Below are 24,187 nucleotides of genomic sequence, written 5' to 3' on the forward strand. Positions count from 1 at the left end.
ATGGAAAGACTTCAAACACTTCAGAAAACCATGTAATTTGGGCTGATGCTCAGGACCACTTATCCATTGATACCTTTCCTAGCCATTATTGCTCCCCTGCTGTGCTTACTTTCCTTCTCCCCAGTGAACAAGCACACTAGAAAGCCAATCAACTTAATGAATTTAACAAAGGAGGACTTGGTCTCAACAGGTGGAGCCTGAAGGGATGAATGGAATGGGTCAAAAACAGCCTGAAAAGCAAAAAAAATTGTCAGCTTGGAGTAGTCCCTCCCCAGTATCTGTTACAACTGACTGAATTATCCCTGCATCAGTATTGAAAATGCAGTAGTAATTCTAAAGTTGCTGGTCACTCCTCTTGAATCACACAGCAGTTCTGGGTCTACCAAGCATGCTACAAATGCTATATACACTGTCACACACATAAACACACACAGAGGCAAGTTTATAGCATAACTGAAGACAGAATGCAAAATGATCCATTCCCCCCTTCTTTGCCCTTCCTAAGGAATAGAAGTGAAAGTATGAGCATCCTTACAGAAAGGGATGCATTGAACAGTGGCATATACCAATGCACACGACTAGCAATTCACATCTTGTGTTATCATAACCACTGTGAACACTGAGGGTAACCACACAGGTGGTATCTTTATTTCACAAGATTAAAGATACAGTACAAAATGAATCTGTACATCTTTCTATTAACAGATTTGTTTACACAATTATATTACATTTGACCAGCCTTTATACTGATTTTAAATACAAAATAAATTTACAAAACTCCTACAAGACCCTTTAAAGAACTGTAGCTGATAAAAACAAAGGGTTCCCCCAATAGTCCCTATTTGCCATATGCATTTGCAGTAGTTCAAATCAAACTAAATCTTTTCAGTTTAATATTCTCTGAAACAAAAATAGAATTTCAGTTCATTGTTGCCTATCTAAAAGGAAAGCAACTTGCACAGGTGAGTGTAATCCCCTTTTATAGGCCAAAACTAGCATATAATAGGTGGAAATTAGATAATGCATAGTCTTTCAAAGTCCTTTCACAAGACATATCTAATGTTCTTCCCTCAAATTAAAACATTTGATAGTTTGGTTTTTTTTTAATAAGAGTGGCTGACTTACAGAAGATGATTACAAGGTGAGTAAAACACTCTCACAAGAGTCTCACTAGGATGTTTGCATCAAAGGCCTTACCTTCTATTACACTGTCCCACCATGGACAATATAAAGCAAGAAAATTATTTCAACAGATAACTCTGGGACAAGTTTCACCAGTGATGAACTAAAATCCTGTTTTCTCAACAGTTCAGTGTTTCTTTGAACTAGCAAGAACAGCTAATATCTTTGATTAATAATTTGAGATGCAGAATAACGCATTTCTCCATATTTTCTCCACAGTTTTCCTACATATAAAAATCCCACCAATAACACTTACTGCTCTGTAGTTCCATTTTCTGTGTAGGGAAAGAAGAGCACATGTCTATGAAGGTCAAACAGGCGGGCTCTGGCCTATGTTACTACACACAAAGAATACAACTTCTCCATTCAAAGCATGCTGAACACACTCAGAAAGGCTTCTCTTCAATCCAGTTTTCTTGTAAAATACTCCTGCATATAAACTATAAGATAACCTGTGTACTACCAAAAGGAAAAAGTATTTCACTGCAGTAAACTAAGAAACTCAGCTTCTTTAGGAAAAAGATGCTTGATTAACTGAGTGCACAACAAGGAACATATTGCTAGTAAGAGTTAAATATACTTTCCTCAAAATGCAAGCTTCAGAACAGAATAGTAAGGGATTGTCACAAAAACTTAAGTCATGGTGTAGATAACTGATTTAGAAAACTTATTCATTTCTTTAATCCCTGAGTTAACTTGCTATTATTTATGGTAAGTACCTTTTTTCTTCTACCACCACATTCAAATGAATGTCATCTGAGAAGTTAGTGGTAGTAATTTGGTGGAAGGGGAAAAAAAGCAGGAGAAAGACTTCCTTATTGCTTCTTCAAAAAGCATTTTTTCTTTAATATGAAGTAACTTGCTGATCTTCAATTCTTTTGTTCTGCTGACTTCTTGAATGTAAAAATGCATCAGATTCACTGAAAGTCACCTATAAGACTGTCATATAGCAGCAGTGATGAGAGATTCTCATGCAAGTAGAATAGAGCTTTTAGAATTTAGTTCTAACAGATCAACAACCAAAACATTTTAATAATGTAGTAACAAAATTGTTAAATTGCCTAGAAGGCAAATACCAATGAACCAATGGTATTTAACTGAAAAACATTTTCAATATAATCTTTAATTTACTCATGCCAAGCTAAAAAGAGATACTAAGAGACAGCGGCAAAATATTTCAGAGGGAGTGTTCAGAAATCACAGATATCTTAGAAATGCAGCTGGGGAATGCTGTACATATAAGACACTACATTTAAGTTCAATACTGTTTCATCTGCTAATGATGATTAAGACTGAACAAGACATTCCTCTACCACATACTGCAACCCTCCACACTAAAATTACAGATTTGTCTTTATATGACCAGCATAGGCATTATGATGTACTGTGCTCTCTACCTATAATACTAGTACCTTTAATACTAGTCATTGTGACATTTCCATTTACAAAAGAATGGATTGCTAATCCTCAATCCCAAACTAGAGATCTATTGCGCAATGATATCCTTGCAAATGTACCAAGTAGGAAACCATACCAAAATCTCAATTCTAAATGAAGTGTATTGATACATTGTTGTCAATACACTGAAAAAACATCTGCATGAAAAGAAGCCCTTAACCCTTTAAACACAACAGCTTTTGTCAGAAAGCAGCTAAAGCCTCCTCAACTGCATTGATTCAACTTTATGATAGTATATTCAGAGGGTTTAATGCTAGTACAGAAACCAATATTTAACTACCATTGGTAAATAAGAACAGACACTTCTGCATTTTGGGCTTCTAAACTATTCTGCCACTGCTTCCCACCCCCAGCCCTGGAAATTACAGCTCAGTGAAAATAGTCACGAAGTGAAGGTTCCTCTTGCAGTCTTAAATCATCAGTCCACAGGTCATATTCTTTGCACTCATTAAAAAGCCTTTACACTGACCTGGTGGCATCAAGAAGCCACTAGTCTTCTTTCTCTTTGGATTTTCTTGTTACAAGGAGTCCTCAAGATGGCATGGCCAGAGACATTACCATGACCTTCCCCTGTGCCAGGTCCAAGAGAGGTTGGTGACAGCCAGAGCACCCCTGTAGCTTTGGAGTAGCATCGCTGGCATAAGCCCATGCCCTTTTGTGGAGAGTATGCATTTCAGTGGCTTTTTTTGTAGATGCGTTAAGCAGATGCATGCATGAAATACACATATTTCTTTCTTGCAGTGCAAATCACTAACAGGATTGTTGAAAATTAAGCACAGAACTCCCAACTCTAAAAGCAAGTCAGCTAATTCACTGAGATTTCTGGCTCTGTCCTTTCTTCGGTGTGCGCAGTAATGCTGGTGCTTTCTGCAATCCAGACTCAGCCTCTTAGTAAAGACAAATTTAAATTTAAGAACACTGCCAATACGGTTTCATGTCATGAAGGATTTTGCAAAGTACACAGGCTCCTGAAAAATTTTAGAAGTATGTGAGATCTGGGTGCTGTGTGGACAGTTTTCAACTGATGAGCTTTACAGACCCAATCAGTCCCACTCCACCTCATGGGCTACAATACTGACTGCTGAGAACTGTCTAAAGGGTATGGAGGAAAATACCCCAAACGAAAAAGCACAAATGGAGAGTGGGCATGTTTGCTGGCTTAGTTTTCAGGGTTTATCAATAACCTATGTTAAACCATCCAACACAGCCTAAAAGACCAAAGTGTAAGAAATATTAAAAAAAAAAATGAAATAAGGACTATAGGAATACCTGGGATGCAGGTCAGAATTTAAGTTCCTAACAGCTCTAATATTTTCAGAATTTGAACGCAGTTCAGCTTCTTGGACTTAAATTGGCCATAAATTTATTATTATTACTTTTATAAAGGTCAACTGCTATCAAGCAGGCAAAAACTTTCCACTGCTAGCCTTCTGTCTCTCTGGGAGATGAAAAGGACTCTGAATAAAGAGGAACTAGATACAGCAGGCAACATTTTTGTAGTAGCACTCTTGTGTTTCCATGAAAAAAGCCATAGTGTTATTCCACTGGCACTGAAATAACATTCAAATCAGTTTCAAAATAATTTTCTTATCCCTGAAAAAAGGCATCATTCTAAGCAGCTTTCAAACAATTTTTTTAAACTTCTTTGTGCCTCTTTTGGGGGAGGGACTGTTGATCCAAAGTCCTAATTCACAATGAAAATTGTTCCTTTTGGAAAAATCCAGTTCTTTCACTGAGGCTCTTGTTGCTATTGTGGTGGTTGATGCTCTGGGGGTGGTTCTTGTTGAGGCACAGCTGGCCGCAGTCCTGCTGGTCTGGGAATTGCTTGGTGTTGCCTTTGTCTGTAAGCTATAATTGTTCCCAGGAGCAAAGCGATGATAGTCATAAGGTAGAGGTCCCACTCTGGCCCCAGCAGCTGGTCCATATCAATATGTGAGAATACCTCTCTTATCTAAAAAAGACAAAGTCCACATCATGTCAAAGAACACAAATGGAAAATTAATTTGATTTTGACTTGTAACACTTTTCACGTACAAGCACCTATTTTAAAATTTAGTGGTTCTTCTCCTCTCTGAAAAAATAGTATCACATCAGTGATACTTAGCTTCCAGGAACTAAAATACGAATAGGATTAAGAGCCATGCTATACAGAATGAGGTACTCTTTTTTTTCTCTTTTAGAGATGAAAGGTGTCACTATGGAGTTTTGTGGCTTTCCCATGAATGACAGAGCATTAAGCCTCAGGACTCTTGTGTGGTATAATGCTGAGATTTGAGCAGGTAATGGACAGGGAAATTGAAGTGACTTACTGTTAGTTTAGATTGAAGTGTCCTTTTTTAAGACTCCATGTGCATAAGGATTAACCAACATGCACTTCTATGCTTCACTACTGTATCTGATGATACTACACAGTCATTGCCAATTTAAATCTGCAGCAGCAGACTTAAAACTAGGAGAAGCTGTGTTCTGCATACTAGCTTCTGTGAGTGCTATGTGGGTATTTGCCCAACTAACTTAAGAGTATTTTTCACTGTCCTCAGCCTCAAGACTACTATAATTTGTCAAACTTTGCTGAATTGTCTGAAACTGCATTTGCTCTAAGTGGTAATAACTTCCATACTGTTTTAATTTATTAACTAATCCAAGAAGGCAGTAAGATGTCAGAACACTGAAAACATTGGAAAGACTTCCCTTTAATTCAAGATATTTTTTTTTCCAGGGCCATCTCCCAGTAGAAACACTACAAAATACCTGAACTGTCTAATACAAACGTATTTTCCCCCCACAGAGATAAAACACAACTTTAATGGGATTGTTACAGCTGAATATAAAATAGCATGATAATTAGGGATATAATTTTTTCCCCCTGAGCAATTATGTTAGTTAAATCTGCTTAATTTTGAGAGCACATGGTCAGGGATAAGAACAGTCAAGCAGTTTTGAGAAATTCTCTTCAAAGGAAGAACAGCACAGAAGAGCACTGCCTGTGCACATTTTCAGTTTCACAGAGTTGTACAAATAGGAATGAAAGCTTCAGTGACTTTCGTAATATGCAACAGTAGAAAACAAATCTTTCCTAAGTTTGCAGAAGGCTCAAGCAAGTAAGATTACAAATTGAGCTTCTTTTAAAAATGGACATAGCATCTGCTATTTTCTTTTAATTCTGCATTCTTACTTACATTGATTTCTCGTATGTACTGCAAGGAATAAATCACTCCAAGCTTGCAAAGTGCTAGGAAGACTGGAACCTGAGCATCTGGGCTTGCTTCAGCTGCCATGTCATAGAATCGTTTTGCAAGATGAATATCCTGAAGTTAAGAAAATTCAAAGCTCAGTTTTGAAAAACTTGAAAAATTAACCATAGGTTCTCCCCCCCCCTCCCCCACAAGATATGTTCACCTTTGAATATAAAGTAAATTGAAACTTCATTTGAAGATGAAGCTATTTTAACTGATGCTAGAATTGAAGTTCACAAACAGGTTAGTAATAACATATTCAACCTAGCCACTGTAAACCAAGGCAAATATTTCAGTACCTCTAGTACTCTAACATTTCCAACACCACAAGAAACATAGAAGACTAAGAAAACCCAAATTTCAGAGGAATAAACAGCAGCATTTCTTCTCAGTTAGACTACACTAGTAGTATGCCTGCTGCATAGTGCAGCTTCTAACTGTTTCTGAACATGTACACAAATTAGATTTTACAACTTGTCCAAAATGCACCTAACTGGCATTAGTCAGAGCAGCCTGGCAGAAGTATGAGCACAGAAAGCAATTTAAGGAAGAGCCTGAATTAGTGCTCTCTTTGGTGGCAGTTGAAACAAGGTGGTCACTGTAAGAACTGAAGCTACATGTACAGAATTGTTTAACTTCCCTTGCTTGTTCAGTGTTTTACATTGGTTCTGCTTCAGATACATACTGTGAGATGTTAGGATATTTAGATACAAACTGGCAATGTTCACCCAATGATGTGAAGAACTGGCTTGTGTAAGACTTGTCTCTGAAAGCATTCCAAACTGGACACTTTAAATAAGAGAAAACTCCAGGAGTTCATGCCACATACTCATTTGATAATTTCCTGATGGTGTAGTACCATAAAGGTTTTCTGCTCATTGATACAGCAAAGCTTAGCTCCATAACACTTGTAGAATAACAGTATGAAACTCGACATATTAAACGAAGGAGATGTAGGAGCTCACATTTTAGTATTTTAATTCAATAGAACAATTCTTAATACTCATTGAGGCTGGAAAGTTTGTCTTCTGTATAACTGCTCAAAAGAGAGTCCCCACCTCCTCTGCACTGCGCTAGTGCTGTTGTAAAAGGAGATCCAAAATAATGGTTTATTTTCATTTCTAATTAGCAAGCACTTCATTCTGCTTATGCATACTTTACTCTCACTTGACAGAGAAGGAGTCTGAGCTATAACACACAAATAGCACTGGAATACCACACCAGATCTTAATGTGATATTGTAATAAAATTAACTCAATCTTAATTTTGAGCAGTTTATGGAAACAGTCTTCATTCTGACACGTAGCCTCAGGGACTGACAGCATTAAATCTATGCAGAGTGTCAAAGTGTACATGTGTGAGATTTCTGAGAGGGCTTAATATTTGGCATTGACCTGGTCCAAGTTTGAAGTGTAGCATAAAATCCTACATATAAGAAAGACTATTTATTCAATAATTAAAGTCAGAATAAGGCAAAAGCTGTTTGGTGGGGGAAAAAAATAAAATTCCTACATTAAGAAATACCACATTTATCTAGAATGAACAGTGACCTGAATTGAAGTTGAACAGGCCATCATATTGGAACATTCTCCCTATTTGCAATCTTAATGACACTGATCTAGGTGAGGAGAGATTTAAAATACACATCCATTTCTTCAACACACTAATCTCCCAATTTTGTTACATACTACAGTGCTACTATAGTTTATCCGTCCCATCCAGAGGCCGCTAGTGGAAGAACAGGCTTCAGTGGTAGACATCCTACTACATCAGGAAATATGACTTCAACTGTCAGTCATTTTCAGAGGTGTGCAAAATTCACCAATTTCCCTTCTGTGAAAGGAAATATTCTGCTTCATGCAAAATTCAGTCTTAGCCTTTTTCAGAATATCCTGAATCAGCCCCTAATCTTATCAGTCCTAGATCTCAATCTTCTCACCTTACAGTTGTAAAGTTTTAGAACACAGAAAGCAAAGACATCACGAATTCAGAATTACTAAGACTTTTTTTAGACATGCAGTTTCCTTGCTTAGACATTCTCAGTGCTCCATTCCTATATCTATATTAACTACTTCCCTTGCAATACAACATTTCATTCCATGGTGGATCTGAAGGAGAGAAAGTATTATCCCTCTGCATAAAGCAAGGCTACATGTGTTTATCGTGAGCCTCTGGGCACTCATTTTGGCTCTCTGTGTTTAGCCATCTATGCTTCATGCTGGAGAATACTCTGTGCAAATGATGGCATTAGGAATGATTTTTCTCATCATGCTGAACACGATGCAATAAACTTTTCCAACTTTTTATTATTTGATCTAAATTGTGTCGTATTCAAGACAGAAGAAAAATAAAAAGGTTCCATGCCTGAAATAATTATTTTTAAGAAAACCTCCAACTTTACAATTGTTGCTTTTAGCCACAGACTTATTTTCAGAAGTTAACTACTTTTGAGGGATCAGTAACAAAACGAAAAACCATCCTAAATTAACATTTGAAAATAAGCTTTAGACAAAATGCAGTTTGTGTACTATACTGTCACTTATACATCTAGGTCATTAAGCTTTTTTCAAATGTAGACTGTCTGATGCTGCCAAAGTAACAGTAATGACCTATGATTTGCTCTGCCTTTCATATTTTGTCAAGAATCAAAAATTTGTCTTTTAATAGACCAACAGAACAATTAAAAGGTGCACACACAGACCAAAAAAAAGAGTTGAAGCTCACTGAAAATAGTGAAAACAAAGCCATTTCTTAGAGTTTCAAGTCAAGTTATTAAATTCATACATTACACTAAGGAAGGCTAATCAAAATTAGCATGCAATGCCAATTACATTATTTTGACACAGATAGAAGTATGTTGCTCTGGATTCTGTAAGAATTAACACAGAGAGGAACACACCATGGCTTCCTAGGAGAATCAGATATACGGTCTTCTTTAGGTGATGCAGTTTGCCTAACTTGAAAAATGACAGCTGATTTGGTTCTGGTTATGCTTTGTTACCAACTTGTTTTCAAAATGTCATGATACAGGAAACATTTCACTAATGTTTATCAGAGGAGGAAAATAATTCTATACCAAAATACCATGAGCCTGGAGCAGATTTGCATTCATTTCACTACACTTCAAAGTCTTGAAAGCATTACTGAAGCACATGGCACTCTTTTTGCCAATATTCACAGTTTTGGACAGGTGGTTCTTCCCTGTCTATGCATCATTACTTCACATAGTTAAGTGTAAGTCAATATACTTGTCCATTGCCTGTTGGTGAATGTACTGGGAGACATGCGAATTCCAATTAACTGGTTACATAATACCCAAAACCCAGCAGTAATGTACTTAACTGAATATTAGCAAATGTACTCTAACAAAGCAGCCTCTCAGTCTAGTTTACTCACCTGCTTGATGCCCAATCCTTTCTCATGCATGTAGCCCAGATTAAACATTGCTTGAGCACTGTGCTGCTGTTCTGATGCCAGTCGATAGTGAATAAATGCAGTTTCATAATCAACATCAGTACCAAACCCATAAAAATGGTAATCTCCAAGTTTAATTCTTGCAACAGTATATCCTATAAATCAAGAAACAAAAAAAAAGAATAAAATAGCTGGGCAAAGCAACCCTTTTGGCTTCCCATGAAGATGCAGTAGGAGCATTAGTATTACTTTTCAGTTTGTACAAACTGTTTATCTTTCACCACCCCCTCACATAAACAGCTTTTATTTTTAAAATTTGGTTAACCAAAACACAACCAGTTTGTATTTGCACGTAAGACCTTTTCCTAGTAATCCTACCAACATTTTAATTGCTATGAACTGATATCAGCTGAAAACCTGTAACATGTTCATAACCAGCCATTTATTACAGAAAAAAATTCATTTGCTATATGGCCTTTAAAAGATTCAACTTTTTTTGAAAAGTAGTGACACTGGAAACTTGAAAAATAGTGTTTCCTCACCCATGTCATCATATCACTTCCTTAACTTTCAACTAAAAGCCTTGAAAGTCTGAATTTGCATGGTCCTCTCGCTCTGAAGTCAAAAACTAGTAGATACATTAGCATAAATGCATCCATTTGGAAGTTAGATACGTCAAGAAATTTCATCATTAAGTTTGCTCTTGCTTATTTTAGGGTAGGATCACAAGCATCAGAGTTTAAATTTGTGTTGTTTCAACAAGCCTGCATTCTTCATCACGGGACTCTGCTTACTTTGAATAGGAAATTGCATTTCTTATAAATGATGAGCAGTAACAAATTACTCTTAAGGAATTTGGATCTATTTTTCCAAGAAGATATGCTTTTAGAGAAGTTAGTGTAAATATTGCTAATGTTGTTTAACACTGCTCTATAATTCCATATGGAACAGCAAAAGAAACACAGTACATTTGTATTTTAGTCCTTTTAGTCTTCAGAATCACAGAACCTGCAAGGATATTGTAATAACACTATAGCTAACAATAGAACAAAGAACACCAACTACTCTACTTGGGATACAAGTTCAGCAGAACTAGAGGAGGCAAACTTTCCCTCTTTATATGCTTCATAGCAAAACATATGAAATCAGACATTTAATGGCTCTACTAAATGTTAAGGAAACCTTCCTGTCTGACCATTTGGGAGGCACTCTGGCCATCACACTCCCACCACTACAGACTGTTTGTGCGTGGACTGAAGCTCCTTCCCCCTTCTCAGTGGGCAGCTGTAAGGGCTGATGGGTGCTCGACTCCCTACTTGTGCCACTCACACAGTCAGACAAGCTTTCCTTATTGGTTTGACCCTGGGTTTCCAAGAGCAGAGTCTCAGATGCCTGAATCTTTTGAACAATTTAATAATGGCATAGTAATAAAAAAAACAGCTTGAGTTTGTATTTCCGAGGAGGAATCCCAAACAAAAGAATTCCTGGGCTTTTATACCCTCGCAGTCTGGTCATACGTGAGTCTGGGGTCCTTGGCTCCTGCCCCATCTCCTCACCTGGCTGGGCCACAGGTCCCCATGTCCTTTGTTAGGCAAATGGTCGGCAGTTCATGGCCCCTTGCCTCGGGGGCATGAGCTCCCATCCGGAGCATGACCTGCAGCTCACACTGCAGCTGCAAACCTACACTGAATGTATTCCTCAACATAAAAAAATGAACTGATTGTGAGGTACAGACATACCTTGAGAAGCTGCTCTATTCCAGTGTAGCAAAGCTCGAGGGTAGGTTTCATTTTCTCCTACTATGCTAGCTTCCTCTAAAGAAGAAAATAATCCAGTTAAATAGAACCATGGTATATGTACACACAACCACAAAAAAACCCTGCTTATCTCTTCAGTCTGCTGAAATAAGGAAAAAACTTGAAGCAATCCATGTTAGAGAACAAACAAGGTTCAACCTATCTGAAACTTATAAAAACCCCTTTCATTTATACGGCTTTCCATCTATCTGCCCACATAAGAGAGCTAGGAACAAACTATGTAATTTCACCCTGAACTATGGCTTACCAAGCATCTCTCCCATTCCATCTGTAGGAGATTCTGATGCATATTTGAGGAGTGACAGAAAATGCAAGTCTTAAGAGCACATAAATCGGACTTTGACAAATACAAGGCTGAAGTATAACCTGTTGGGCCATCTGAAACTCAGGACTAGTCAGGTAAAACAAAACTCCTTAACCAGCCAGAGACTGCAGTTTCTTTTTTACATGGCAGTGCTTCAGCTACTTCAAAAGTTGTTCATGTCACAATTTGAAGGCTCATGATCTATCAGAGTTCAGACAGTTCAAAGGATTTATGACTTGAACTTCTATTGTAATTATAGTTTCAGCTGTGCTATCTCACAGCTGACAAAGATTTTCTGTATAAAACATATAAAGTAATTTGAAAATCAGTCTCCGGTGGAGATGCAGACATATCTGAGTAAGGACAATCAAGAGTTTTAACTCAGGAAAAAAAAGCTGTTTCGTTGCAAGCATGCACTTCCAGCCAAGACTGTCATTAGTGTACATTATCTAAAGATTATTCACTCAAACACCTTTGAAAAACATTAGCTGGAAATGAAGATGTTAGATTAGCCCATCAGCCACCAACAGGTGCTTTCAATACTAAGATATAAAGCTGGCAATGAGACCTAGATTTGGTTTAGAGAAAATTTAAAATACTGAGCTTTGCACTTCCTGGAAAGGTTTGCCACTGTACTTCCATAGTCTCCCAATGACTTTAGACTCCAATAAATCCAAGTTCTAGCCATCTAGTTCCAGTAAGACACGTGGGACAAGTTTTTTCAAACCAACTGCCCAGCTTCTTAGTTCTGCTTCAAGAATAGCATCAGTAAAGTTACACAAAGAAGGTGCTGAGAAACTGCATTACTGGAGAAAGAACAAAGGACACAGACTTCTATGCATAGTACAGGTCAAAGGTAAACCTGATGCAATTCCTACTTTTACAACTGTGCTTAGGAAACCCAGGGAAGAGAATTTTTAGCTCTGTGCAAGTTTCTAAAGACTCTGCCTATGCCATTTTAAAATCCCTAAATCAGAAATTAAATGTATTTTAATTTTTAGTCTATGAAGTTATCCTTAGAAGTGAAAATGAAAACTGATTACTTTCCAATATGAAGATGAGGAAAGAGGACAAGAGCTCCATTAAAGCTCTAACACACCACTTCCAGAAAAACCCTTTTCAGTACATATTCAGATGCTTACTCTGATCAAGTATGAAAGCAGCATTGCTTTGTGCAACTTCATAGCCTTGTTCTGCCAGAAGAAGATACTGAACCACAGCAGAATTTGAATCACCATCTTTATAGCTGTTGTAGGCAGTCATCAGTCTTTCAGACCAACGCCCCCGTTCACATACATTCTTAAACAACTGCAGAGAAAAAGGAAGGAAGGGGGAGGATACTGGTTGTCAGGAACTTCAAAAATTTTGGTTTTGCAAGAAGTAACACTTTAACATTCTGATGCCTGTTCAAAATATTTACATTTCACATGAAAAACATGACAAGCAACCTCCACAGTTTAAGACAGGCTTAGTTTGAGATACAAGTTGCTAAGCAGATAGATGCTTAGCAAACGGTAAGATTCTTCGTAAGTAAAGACAGTAACTTGTAAGATTCAGATGCTTACTCAGAATTATTTAGTATCTTAATTTTATTACATGTAAGTGGAGGTATAAAGGAACAATTTGGTGATTATAAGTTACAGTTGCTTGCTTTGTATTACATTGTTTGATTTTAATAAAGGAAACATAAACCTGACATAACAAAAGCCAAAGATTTTTCTCAAAATACAAAAAAGTTTGCTAACATATCACTTTCTCTTTTGATAGCCTTGACTCTGCAGTCACTGCTGGAAATGTCCTATACTGGCTGATGTGATCATAGCCAATCTCTTGCAAGTCAGTATTACTGATCTTTATAAGTGGGTGATCTTACCTCAACAGCAGTATGACAGGACCGCATCACTCCAGTGCCAGTAGCATGCATCTGAGCCAGATTATAAAAAGCAAGAATGTGGCCACCCTGGGAGGCCAAGTTAAAATATTTCAAAGCTTGTTTATAGTCTTTCTTGACTCCAATGCCATCTAAAAGAAACATTAAATCGTTGCTATTCATTCCTCTTGAAAAGCAGCATTGTATGAAATACAGTACTTACTCTTTAAAATTACTCTACGAAAGCATTGTGAAAATGGAACAAACAGAAAGAAATACAAGTTCAATGTAGTAAGCCCATTCTCTACGCACTGTATGTACACCTCTAATGCCACCTAGTGAACAGTAACTGAAAGGACAGGTGCTTAGACCTGGAAATGGTTTTGATGTCACTTACTGTAATACATGGAACCTAGTTGAAGCTGTCCATCAACCCATCCCTGTTCTGCAGCCTTCTGGAAATACTTCAGTGCTAGCTCATAGTTCTGCAGGAAGATTTGGTGCAGTCATTAGAGCTTTGCAATACATCAAAGTTTAAGAGAGAAAATATGCACATGCATATGTGAAAGGACAGATCTGTATTACAGAAAAATTACAGCAAGATTTTCCAGTGAAAATATTCCCTTGTTCAAAATCTGGAAGCAAAAAATGAAACAGACTACAATGACATTTAGCCTGTTGTACCTCTTCAGTGATCTCAAAGCTGGCATCCACATACAGCATTGCTATGAACAGTTACGATTAGCAGAACGGAAGCTCTGTTCTGTTTCTAGAACAATTACTTATTTCCTCAACTTTGGGCTAATCCAACTTTTAAATATCTGTTTGCATAGCTAAATAGAAAACATTTGACAAGAAACAACCTTCCTGTGGGAAAAGCAATAAAACAAATGAACTAATCACAAGTTTAAAGGGCTCCTCCACTCCCACAAGAGACACAAATGAGGACAGTTAGGATTAGTTTTATTTCACAAGAAAATTGTAGACAAGCTCAAATCTTCTAAAATGCACACTTCCATGCACTTCTAGCAGCTTAAACCACATTTTCAAACTTCTGAGAGCAAAACCAGGATGTTTCTTTCATAGCTGCTAATTCCATAGTGCATTTTTTTTACATTACAGATTTCCTCACGGAATTTTCAGTTTAACAGAAATCTTCACCATTAAGCTTTCTACAGTACTTCCCTCCAGAGGAAAAAATCTGTTGATGACAAGAAGTCACACAATCACCTATGATTAGAAAGACAAGTGTCAAAAGCTTACCACTGGAACGCCTCTTCCATAGAGATAAGCCATTCCTAATCCACTCTGTCCAACTGGATTACCCTGAAAACACAGAAAAACACTTCTGTAAAGAAAGGAAAAAACCTATACCTACATCTTTCAAATCTGGTATGTCTTTAACATCATTAAAACATACAGTACTCAAGAGATAATGATTTTTTGCCCCTAATAATAGTCATTTAGGGAGGAAACAGCATTTACAGCAACTTTTACTCAGTAACTACACAGCTCATGAACACAGAAAAAACTTTCAATATTAGTTATGAAAGTCTACTGTGCACTTTTACAGTGTCATACAAGATGTAGAACCCATAACCCTAGAAAGATGGGGCATTAATAGCTTACTTATCCTTAGTTTTTCCAACTTCAAAATGTTTTGGGTGCCACAGAAGTTCCCAAAACCACTCCAGCACTGCCCGTGCAAAAGCAGGCACTGTGGCACTCCTGCAGTGCCAGGACAGGCAACTGGACACATCAGAAAGTTTCAGTGAATGCAGGGAATAAACACATTGAGAAATCCTCACTTCAGCACAGAGATGTGGAACAGTATTCTGATCATGGAATATAAGAACCATGAAGGCTGTTATCTTACACAAGTCGCACTGTAGATTAAGTTCTGAAGGTATATAAGCTAAACACCCTTCCTGGAGGACTACTCATGCTTTAACTGTACTAACACTACCATAAGGGATAAATCAAAGACAGATACGAGTGATTAACAATCAAAAACCATCATCCCAAAAAGCAAACAGTCCAATGAAATGAGAGGTATAAAGCTATTATATTCACAAAACAAAAGCACTGTAAATTCCTGTGACAAGACACTTTCAAATGAACAAACACTAGCAGTTCACAGACTTACAGACTAGTTAGGCGGACAGCATTTCACGTTGATGAAATGGAGTTAAGACTTTGTGAGAGTTAGACTCCTTATGCTGAACATAGTTTCATGAAGCACCATGGCAAGAGCAGTTTTTGGCATTTCAGGCAAGCAAGATTATGGGCTAAGTAATCTGGGACAGATGCTGGGAGTAGGTTTGTGCACATGGAAGAGCGCATGAAGCATTTGCAGCATTTCAGAGCTAATCAACTTCTAAGTGCACATGCTGTAGTTCCACCTTACAGATAATCATACCATATCAGCAGCTTTCTTGAAATACTGAAGGGCTGTTTCATTGCTCTGAGGTACAACATCACTTCCTTCTGAGTACATCTGAAAGAGAAAGCCATTATTGAAGAACAACTGAAGTAGTCAGTTTAGCATGAAGACCATGAAGCCTCTTCAGTTTACATACTGAGAGGGAGTTACTGTACTTAGATTATTCTGACTATTGCATTACTGAATAATCATTAAAACTTGCTCAGAAGGAGAAAATACATCTCTCTGCTGTAAAATTCAGAAGGTTTAACTTTCTAATGGAATATGAACTGCCCATAAAATTAAAAGTTTTTCATGACAATAGCCTTCATTTTTAATTTTTACCAATGTGCAGTGAAAAACATGCAGTCAGGCAAAAAATCTTGAGACCAGCAGAAATCAAACTGTATTGGCAGTCAAAATACTTTGTGAAAACAAAGCAAAAATTAGTTACTAAACACAGTTCGCTTGAACAGAGAAAACTGCAATTTCTTCTGTTAGGTGCCTTGAACAGCACCTTATGCTATTTTCTTTAGGCCTTAAGGACATTAATTTTGAATCTTTACTACAATGACAGCCTGAAAAACATGAGCTAGAGCTGGTGCTTATTGTAGCCTCACCTTGGAAGATACTCAAATGGAGTAATAAGGATTTAGCTCCTCAGAGGCTGAAGGTAGTCCACAACCCAGACCTCAGACAAGTGACCTAAATACTTTCTAAGCAGTAATGCATTATCATCACTGCCAGCAGCCTGCCAATCATGTTTTAAATTAAAAATCATAGAACAGATTGGGTTAAAGATCATCTGGATCCAACTACCATGCCATAGGCAGGGATGCTAGCCACTAGACCAGGCTGCTCAGGGCCTAAACCAGCCTGGCCTTGAACACTTCCAGGGATGGGACACCCACAACTTCTCTGGGCAACCCGTTCCACTGCCTCATCACCCTCTGAATAAAGAACTTTGCCCTAATATTTAACCTTAATCTCTCCTTATTTAGTTTAAAACTATTCCCCCTTGTCTTATCACTATCTGTTGTGCAAAATGTTGTGCTCTTTCTTGCAAGATCCCGTTAGGTTTTGGAAGGCTGCAATGAGGCCTCCCTACAGCCTTGTCTTCTCCAGGCTGAAAAACCCCAGCTTCTTAGCCTGTCTGCATTGGAAAAGTGCTCCGTCCCTCTAATATCTTGATGGCCCTCCTCTGTATTGACTCCAACAGGTCCATGTCTTTCCTGTGCTGAGGACTGCATACCTGGAAACAGTACTCCAAGGTGGGGTCTCATGACTGCAGAGTAGAGGGGGAAAATTGCCTCCCTCGACCTGCTAGCCACTCCTTTTTTGATGCAGGCCAGGATGCTGTTTACCTTTTGGGCTGCAAGTGCACACTGCTGGGTCGCATCCAGCTTTTTACCCAGGATAACCCCACGTCCTTCTTTGCAAGGCTGCTCTCAGTGAGTTCATCTCCCAGTCTGCACTATATTTGTACAGGTGCAGCCCTTCCACTTGGACTTATTGAGCTTCATGAGGTTCTCATGGGCCCACTTTGTCAGTTTTCTCCAGGTCCCTTTGGGTGGCATCTCATCCTTCTGTTGTCACTGCATTGCTCATCTTGGTGTTATCTGCACACTTGCTGAGGCTGCTCTTGATCTCACTGTCTGTGCCACTGGTAAAGGTATTAGAGAGCATCGGTGTCAAGACAGATCCCTGAGGGACCCCACTTGTCACCGGCCTCCACCTGGACATAGAGCCATGAATCACAACTCTCTGGCAATATCCATCCAACCAACTCCTAGACATTCCACCATTTGAATCCATGTCTCTGCAATCTGAAGACAAGGCTGTTGTATGGGACCATGCTGAAAGCCTTACAGAAGTCTAGACAGCTGATAACACACTCTTTCCTTGTTAACTGTTGTTTTCACAATATCATGGAAGGCAACCATATTAGTCAGGTAAGATTTGCCCCGCGACAAAATGGCCTTAAATCTAAGATAACTGAAACAATGGCCCACCCTGCAGACAGATTCAGGCTTTTGTGTGAAGTAAGTACAGGCCTACTTGGCAATTCTGACTTGGATGCCTCGATTCTCTACACAGAATGAAATTGGAAGAATTTCCTACCCATTCCCTTTTCCAACTTAGTACTTCCTGCTGGGCAAAGTTTTGAGAAGCCTAGCTTTTCCCATACATTGTGTGGAAGAGTTGCCTATTTTGAAATTTAAGTTCCACCACAGTAAAAGGACATTTAGATATTTAATTCAAAAAACCCCCTCTAGTTCAAGCACTATTTTAAAAAACCCCAACAATTCCTAAACTTAGAGAAGACATAACAGACTACAACACTCAAATCTTGCAGAAAAATTAAAACCAGGAACTAAATTGCAATACTTAGATTCCAGAATTCAAGTTTTAGATTATCTGACATCAGAAAGGAAACATTTGCTATTTTTCATTGCAAGGGAGCTTTCTTACTTTTGAGAGTGTATATCCTACCTTTCCTAGAAAAGCCATAGCATGGGAATTGCCAGCATTAGCTGCTTGATTGAAGTATTCAAATGCTCGCTGTAGAGAAGAAATCAAATGTTTCAACCACCATCACTATGATTTGATTAACTTTTCTTGCAAATGGAGTGGAAGCAGGTAGATTTGCTTGCCAAGTTACCAGGTTCTTCAAGGAATAAAAGTTACTAATCCCATCTAATTTAATACATGTGACAGGGCTCTTCACTTATATAGTTGCATTATTAAGCTGCAATCCCTCTAACCAACAAACTACAACTGTTAGTATGCACTAGCTACACAGGTAAATCTTTCTGTCTTATTGTACCATCAAACCCTGTTTAGAATAGGTGAGATTCGCCAATTCCTACTTTTACATAGAAATCCATCACGTAAGATTAAGTTTTATTGAAAAAGGCTACTGAAATTGTTACATACCATACAGTGGTACTGACACTCTTTTGCATCACTGTGTTCTCAGTTATACTTTCTCCCCCTCTGCCTAGTGTAATATGCATCAGAGATATAGAGAAAAAGTACCTGATGATTTTGCTCTACTCCTCTTCCCCCATGCAAGTGCAACTGTCCAAGGCCAACCTAAAAATAAATTTTACATTGCAATTAGGTCACTTTTCCCTTGGGACTTCGTTTTTCTAGCAATACAGATATGGGTGAGCTTATTACATGCACAAAGATAGACAATATCAGAGTTAAAGATGCCACGGAGATTGAAGGTACAGATTTGCTTCAATAACTACATTACAGTCCTACTTTTCCACACTAGCTTAATTGGAAATTTATCCTAGATAGAAGCAACTGTCCTAGATGTGAAGTAACAACTGTTCGTTTGAATCCTGCCTAAGTCATACATGACCAAGTTGGACTGGGACAATTCGCCTCTTTTAGGATCCTCCCCCCCAGCACTGTGTGTAGAAGAGGTCCAGCTTGCAGCATGCAGAAGTCACGCAAGAGCAGGAGCAGTGAGAAATTGAAATCCCTTGTCAAGGCCAGTTTTTTATCTAGCCTTCCTCCACAACATCTGAAGCCATCCTTGAAATAGTCTGCCTGGTTTCTAGTGAAAGCCAAGATCTCATTCCTAAGATACTAAAGTTGAAACTTCAAGTTTTGGACTTAATTCTCAAAAAAAATTGTACTTTCTGTCCAAGTTCTACCTTAAACACACAAATATAAGTCCAAAACATAAAAACTAATGGGGAAATAGCAAACAGGATGAAGAGAACACTAAAGCTCCAATATATTTCCATATTTCATAAAGTTATTCCTGTAATTCTTGAAAATGTCTAAATGCCATCAGGTGAACTAAATCTTACCTGTGCTTGTACATCTCCCTTCTCTGCTAAAAACTGGTAATACTGGATCAAGTCTTCCTCTAGCATCCCACTTGCCATTCCTGGATTTTCTACTTCATCTGCTAAGCGAATTCGCTGAACCACTGTGCCACCAGTTAACGAAATGTCACTAGCAACTGGAAAACAGACGAGATAAATTTTCAGACAGGTTTTTTTCAATGCAGAAGTTACACCATAATTTAGTAAAACCAGATGTTTACAGAGCTTCAAGCTGTTACTTGAGAGAATTAATTACTTTGATACCCCCTAAGACAGTTCAATAGAGAGAAAAATAGTATACTACAATGCAGAGCCAAATGGCTAACTTGTTTAACAGCAGGAATTTTCTATTTATACTATTAGCGTGGAGTACTTTAGTATCTTCCAATTGAAGGATACAGAAGCACACAAAGTCAAAAATATTACTCTAGTAAAAAGTTTTTACCGTGATTAGCTACAAGTCTATAGTGAGTGAGAGCAGATTCACAACTCTGAAGGACTCCTATCCCAGCCCAGTACCGGTAACCCTAGAAAGGAAATGATAAATATGGGACTATCAGTTACTTGAGAACATACTGCTTGTCGTCTTACAAACTTTTTTCACATTACTTGATCAAGATTTGACGAAACAATAGGCTGGACAAAGGCCACGAGTGTTTTGTAGCTACATAAAAAATGAACAACTGGTAATATTAAAGATTAAACGCAGCCAATACCGTTTGGATATTACTCAAGGAAAAAAAAATTAAGCAGAATGATGCTTAAAGGTGAACATGTAAAGCCTTTTATTTACATACTGAACTCTGTCTTAAATCTCACAATACTGATGGAAACAGCATCTGCTGTAAAGATCTCTTTCATAGTTCTCATTAGATTATAAAGTTTTTAAGTCTGACAATTCTGATTTAAGTCAAGAGATGTAGACATGGTCCATCTTCATAGTGGCATACAGTTTAAAATGAGTAGACTCACCCTTGAATTAAAAATGAATAATGGGGAAGATACTACTGCCCACTCAGTGCATGCAAAATTATCTAGTATTCAGGGTATTTATAGGAAAGGAAATCTTAACACTGAAAATGTAGGAGTACAAAAATACTCTTGCATGTTTAAAGTTATTAACCATCTTACTTACCAAGATCATATGAGCAATCAGATTTCCTCCTAGAGCTCCAAAAGTGTAATACACCAGGGCCTGAAAACAAAATCATTGGTTATTTAACATCAGCCCCCATGAGAAAACACAAGTCCAAACACTGAAAATGTCTAAATTACCTTAGCTTGACTAGAATTGACTCCTAGGCCAGATGCATACAGAAATCCAAGAGCCTAGAAATAAAATAAAGTTTGTCAGCACACCTTTTAAAAAACCAAGGATGAGTTTTCCTGGAATACACAAAGATTCAAAGCTGCAAAGAGCATGCCAAGCTCTACCTTCAGTTTGGTGCTGCCTGTATCTATGCTCTTCCCTGCCTCTCAAAGTATGAAGTTTCTAAATGATTCAGCTGCTTAGGATGCTAACCTAAATTAGATTTTCACCAGAATTCAGATGAGTGAATCAAATGCAAGGAACAAACTACTACTTACTTGAATATCAAGTATAAATCCAAAGGTCCTAAACAGTGAAAGCATCCCAGTTTAAAGACCCTCAAGTGAAGCTAAACAGTATCTCTCAGGTTATTCATGTACACAGTTTGTCTCAGACACCAGTGTAAACATCTATGAACCACAGCCTTGCACAGAAGGCTCATACTGTTTGGTTCACAGATCCTTTGAATTTACAGTTCTGCATCTGTTTTGCTGCTGGTTACTTGCAACTAGGACTATAAATATAAACAATCAGAATGCACTGAGCTATTGGGCTGAGGTTCTTTCAGAAGTTATTTCTGTTCTTAAGATTTACATAGTTATTGCTCTACCTATCACACCTGTTACAGCTGGTAGCTCAGAATAGAAACTAGTAGCACAGAAGATAGTGTGTATGTAAAGATGTCTCTATTTCACAAATGTTCTAAGACTATTCTAGGCAATCTGAAAGCATACACAAAAATTCTCATGTAGACAGTACTGAATTCTAGATTAATAAAAGTCAAGGTCATCACTGAGAGAAAATCTCTAGAGAAAACATGTTCCTGCTTTCTATGGTAAATCAGTACTCCACCATTAAACAGGGAACAGCTGATGATTTTGTAGCCAAAGAGAAGAGAAAGTTAATAGCTCCTTAAGAAACTGACACTTCCAAAACAAGCAAGAGCTAAACAGTAAGCATATGCAGATACTGAGATATTAAAATCAGTAACACCCATATTTTTTGACATTTTGTAACAGTAAGTATGAATAATTCTGCGTTGAAAGGCACAGTGACAAAGCAAGTCCCAATCCACTAAATATACGACAAGCTTCTTAGGAGTTTGTAGCTCCTAGATTATAAACTGGTGCCATCTCAGATAAAACAGCAAAGGAAAAGCCACAACATTGCACAAAAAACACAAAGTACACGGTTTCAGAAAGTTTGCTGGCTGGAGTCGTCTGTATTTACCTGTTTTTTTGACTTATACATCCAATGTTGTCAGTCATATAATGGGAAAAAAAATTAAAAGACCACCACCATCCCATATTACTGGCAGTTAAGCATTTCGTTAAAACTCAAACAGAAGATAAGTTTGTGTTTACTTTGAGGGTGTAGGGGCCATCTATAAAAGCATCCTAGAGGAAGTACAATTTATAAACCATTTATAAACCTATCGAAGCATCTGTAGAATCTAAGGATATACATACCATTTGTCCTTTAGGAGAACCTTCTTCTGTTAATTTTTCAAATAGTTCTTTTGATGACTGGATGTTCTGCTTCAGATAATCCCCAAACAGCAAAGCATAAGACACTTTCTCCATGGCCTTGGTGTGATTCATGTCAGCTGCTTTCAGAAGATACTGATATGCTCTTAAGAGAAAACAATTTATTTGTCAACTTGAAGCAAAGTCACAAATTCCGTTCATAAACCTGAAGATTCTGGAGAGGGGTTTTGTTTCTCTGTTTTAGCCTTTATTTTCTAAAAATGCATCTACCTACAGTCATTTGCTCCACCTACAAATCATCAACATAAGCAACAAGTCATGATTTTAGTTAATGGACAAACTGAAAAAACGTTTGTTCTACTCCGTAAGCAAAGCAGTATGCATTTCCTCTCCTCTAAGATATACAAGAAATTTAAGATTATTATTATTATTATTTAAGATTATTATACAAAAAATGATCCTCTTTTTGTAGCAACAATTTTTAGTTCTGTACTACGTATCCAGTAGAACCACTCCCGTAACAGTCTTGTACATTGTGGTAAAAAACAGCAGCCTGAAAAAGGCTATGGAGTCCCTACAATTTGAGTACAAAACCACTCTGGTGAAAACACTAAGCCTTGGGCCCAAGACAACTGCATACATGATCAATTTTGTACTGAAAAAGTCATGCTAGCAACCAGGGGGAATCTCTGGAAACTCCTCTTTCTATTTCAGTCTCAGAACATACAGTAGCCCTTCAAAGTAATTTCACAGCAGATGGAGTCACAGCAATTAAACCTCCCCTAACCTTACAAATGGTTACATAGCATCAGCAAGCCTGCTTCAGCTTAGCCTCCGGGACCTTTGATAGCACTCCCAAAATTTTAATTTACCTCTCCTCCTTTCTATTCTCACGCTTGTTCTTGCTCTTTAGGACAGTCTGAGGTATACCTGGATCCTCACAGAAATTCACCTTCTAAGAAAGTGTAAGGTGCACAAGATAACTAACACCTAATACTGTTTTAGAATTCTTACACTGTTTTATACTAAAAAATACTACTCATAATCCAACAGATATTGCCTCCCTTTTTCTTTGCCAAGGTGCAGACAACTTTGGGTGTGCCTCACTTTCCTTGATATAAAGTAGAAATATGCTCCCTCATTTCCACAAACAAATTTTAAAATACTAATAGACCTCACATATTAATCAGTAGAAGTCATCACTTACTGAGGAAGTTGTCAATATGAATAGGAGCAAGATCTAAATTAACATAGCAATTCTAAATTATAGTGCTATTTAGTCAGTAATTGGAAGCGTACAGAAGTAGAGACAAGAATGAACAGAACACTGATTTCTTGTTTTTTGTTTTCTCTACAACTGTTACCCTCTTGTTTCTAACAACATTCATTATAAGAATTTTAATGATTCACTGAGCTTAAGCTTAATACTCTTTTTATGGTGACCAAAACCATCAGAAAGCAGGAGAAAAAACAGGGCAGGACAAGACATGCCATTTTTTCCCACTTCATCTTTGAAGCAGAATGTGAACCAGACTGTCAGAAACATCTGAAAAAGGGCAATTGTATCACATTCTCAGTTTTTTCCTGGGCAGTTGCCAGGTATAAACTGGGGCTAGAGAACTGCAGCATCATCTTGCATTAAGTCAATGCTTTCATGACACCCACGCTTCAGAAGTTAATCTTACACAATTTTTACTGCATTCAAAGGAATGCAGGCATAAATTTGTTTTTCAAAATACCCTGAATTTACCAGCTATCTTCTATCACCACATAGCTTGATATTGAATCCAATAAAGCTCAATCTCAGGGCAGGTCATTCAAGTTCTTTTTGAGTTAAGCA

At 37.7% G+C, this 24,187-nt stretch overlaps 1 protein-coding gene across 3 annotated transcripts in view; it reads right to left on the reverse strand.

Moving 5' to 3' along the window:
• Positions 1-626: 626 nt before the first annotated feature.
• The window catches only part of SEL1L (SEL1L adaptor subunit of SYVN1 ubiquitin ligase), a 35,161-nt gene continuing 11,600 nt past the window's right edge, over positions 627-24,187 (reverse strand). For 2 of the 3 annotated variants that reach the window (XM_062495290.1, XM_062495293.1), the window contains exons 6-21: positions 22,330-22,492; positions 20,827-20,880; positions 20,687-20,746; positions 19,997-20,078; positions 19,534-19,688; positions 18,743-18,799; positions 18,197-18,265; positions 15,701-15,778; positions 14,545-14,607; positions 13,679-13,766; positions 13,285-13,433; positions 12,554-12,719; positions 11,030-11,104; positions 9,273-9,445; positions 5,820-5,948; positions 627-4,591 (exon numbers count right to left, since the gene is read on the reverse strand). In XM_062495290.1, the coding sequence (XP_062351274.1) occupies positions 4,388-4,591; positions 5,820-5,948; positions 9,273-9,445; positions 11,030-11,104; positions 12,554-12,719; positions 13,285-13,433; positions 13,679-13,766; positions 14,545-14,607; positions 15,701-15,778; positions 18,197-18,265; positions 18,743-18,799; positions 19,534-19,688; positions 19,997-20,078; positions 20,687-20,746; positions 20,827-20,880; positions 22,330-22,492 (1,765 nt within the window). In that variant the 3' untranslated portion in view covers positions 627-4,387. The remainder of the gene's footprint in view (positions 4,592-5,819; positions 5,949-9,272; positions 9,446-11,029; positions 11,105-12,553; positions 12,720-13,284; positions 13,434-13,678; positions 13,767-14,544; positions 14,608-15,700; positions 15,779-18,196; positions 18,266-18,742; positions 18,800-19,533; positions 19,689-19,996; positions 20,079-20,686; positions 20,747-20,826; positions 20,881-22,329; positions 22,493-24,187) is intronic. The other variant, XM_062495292.1, reaches the window with a different exon arrangement.

This window comes from Cinclus cinclus, chromosome 6 (assembly GCF_963662255.1).
Source record: "Cinclus cinclus chromosome 6, bCinCin1.1, whole genome shotgun sequence".
NCBI classification, from domain to species: domain Eukaryota; kingdom Metazoa; phylum Chordata; class Aves; order Passeriformes; family Cinclidae; genus Cinclus; species Cinclus cinclus.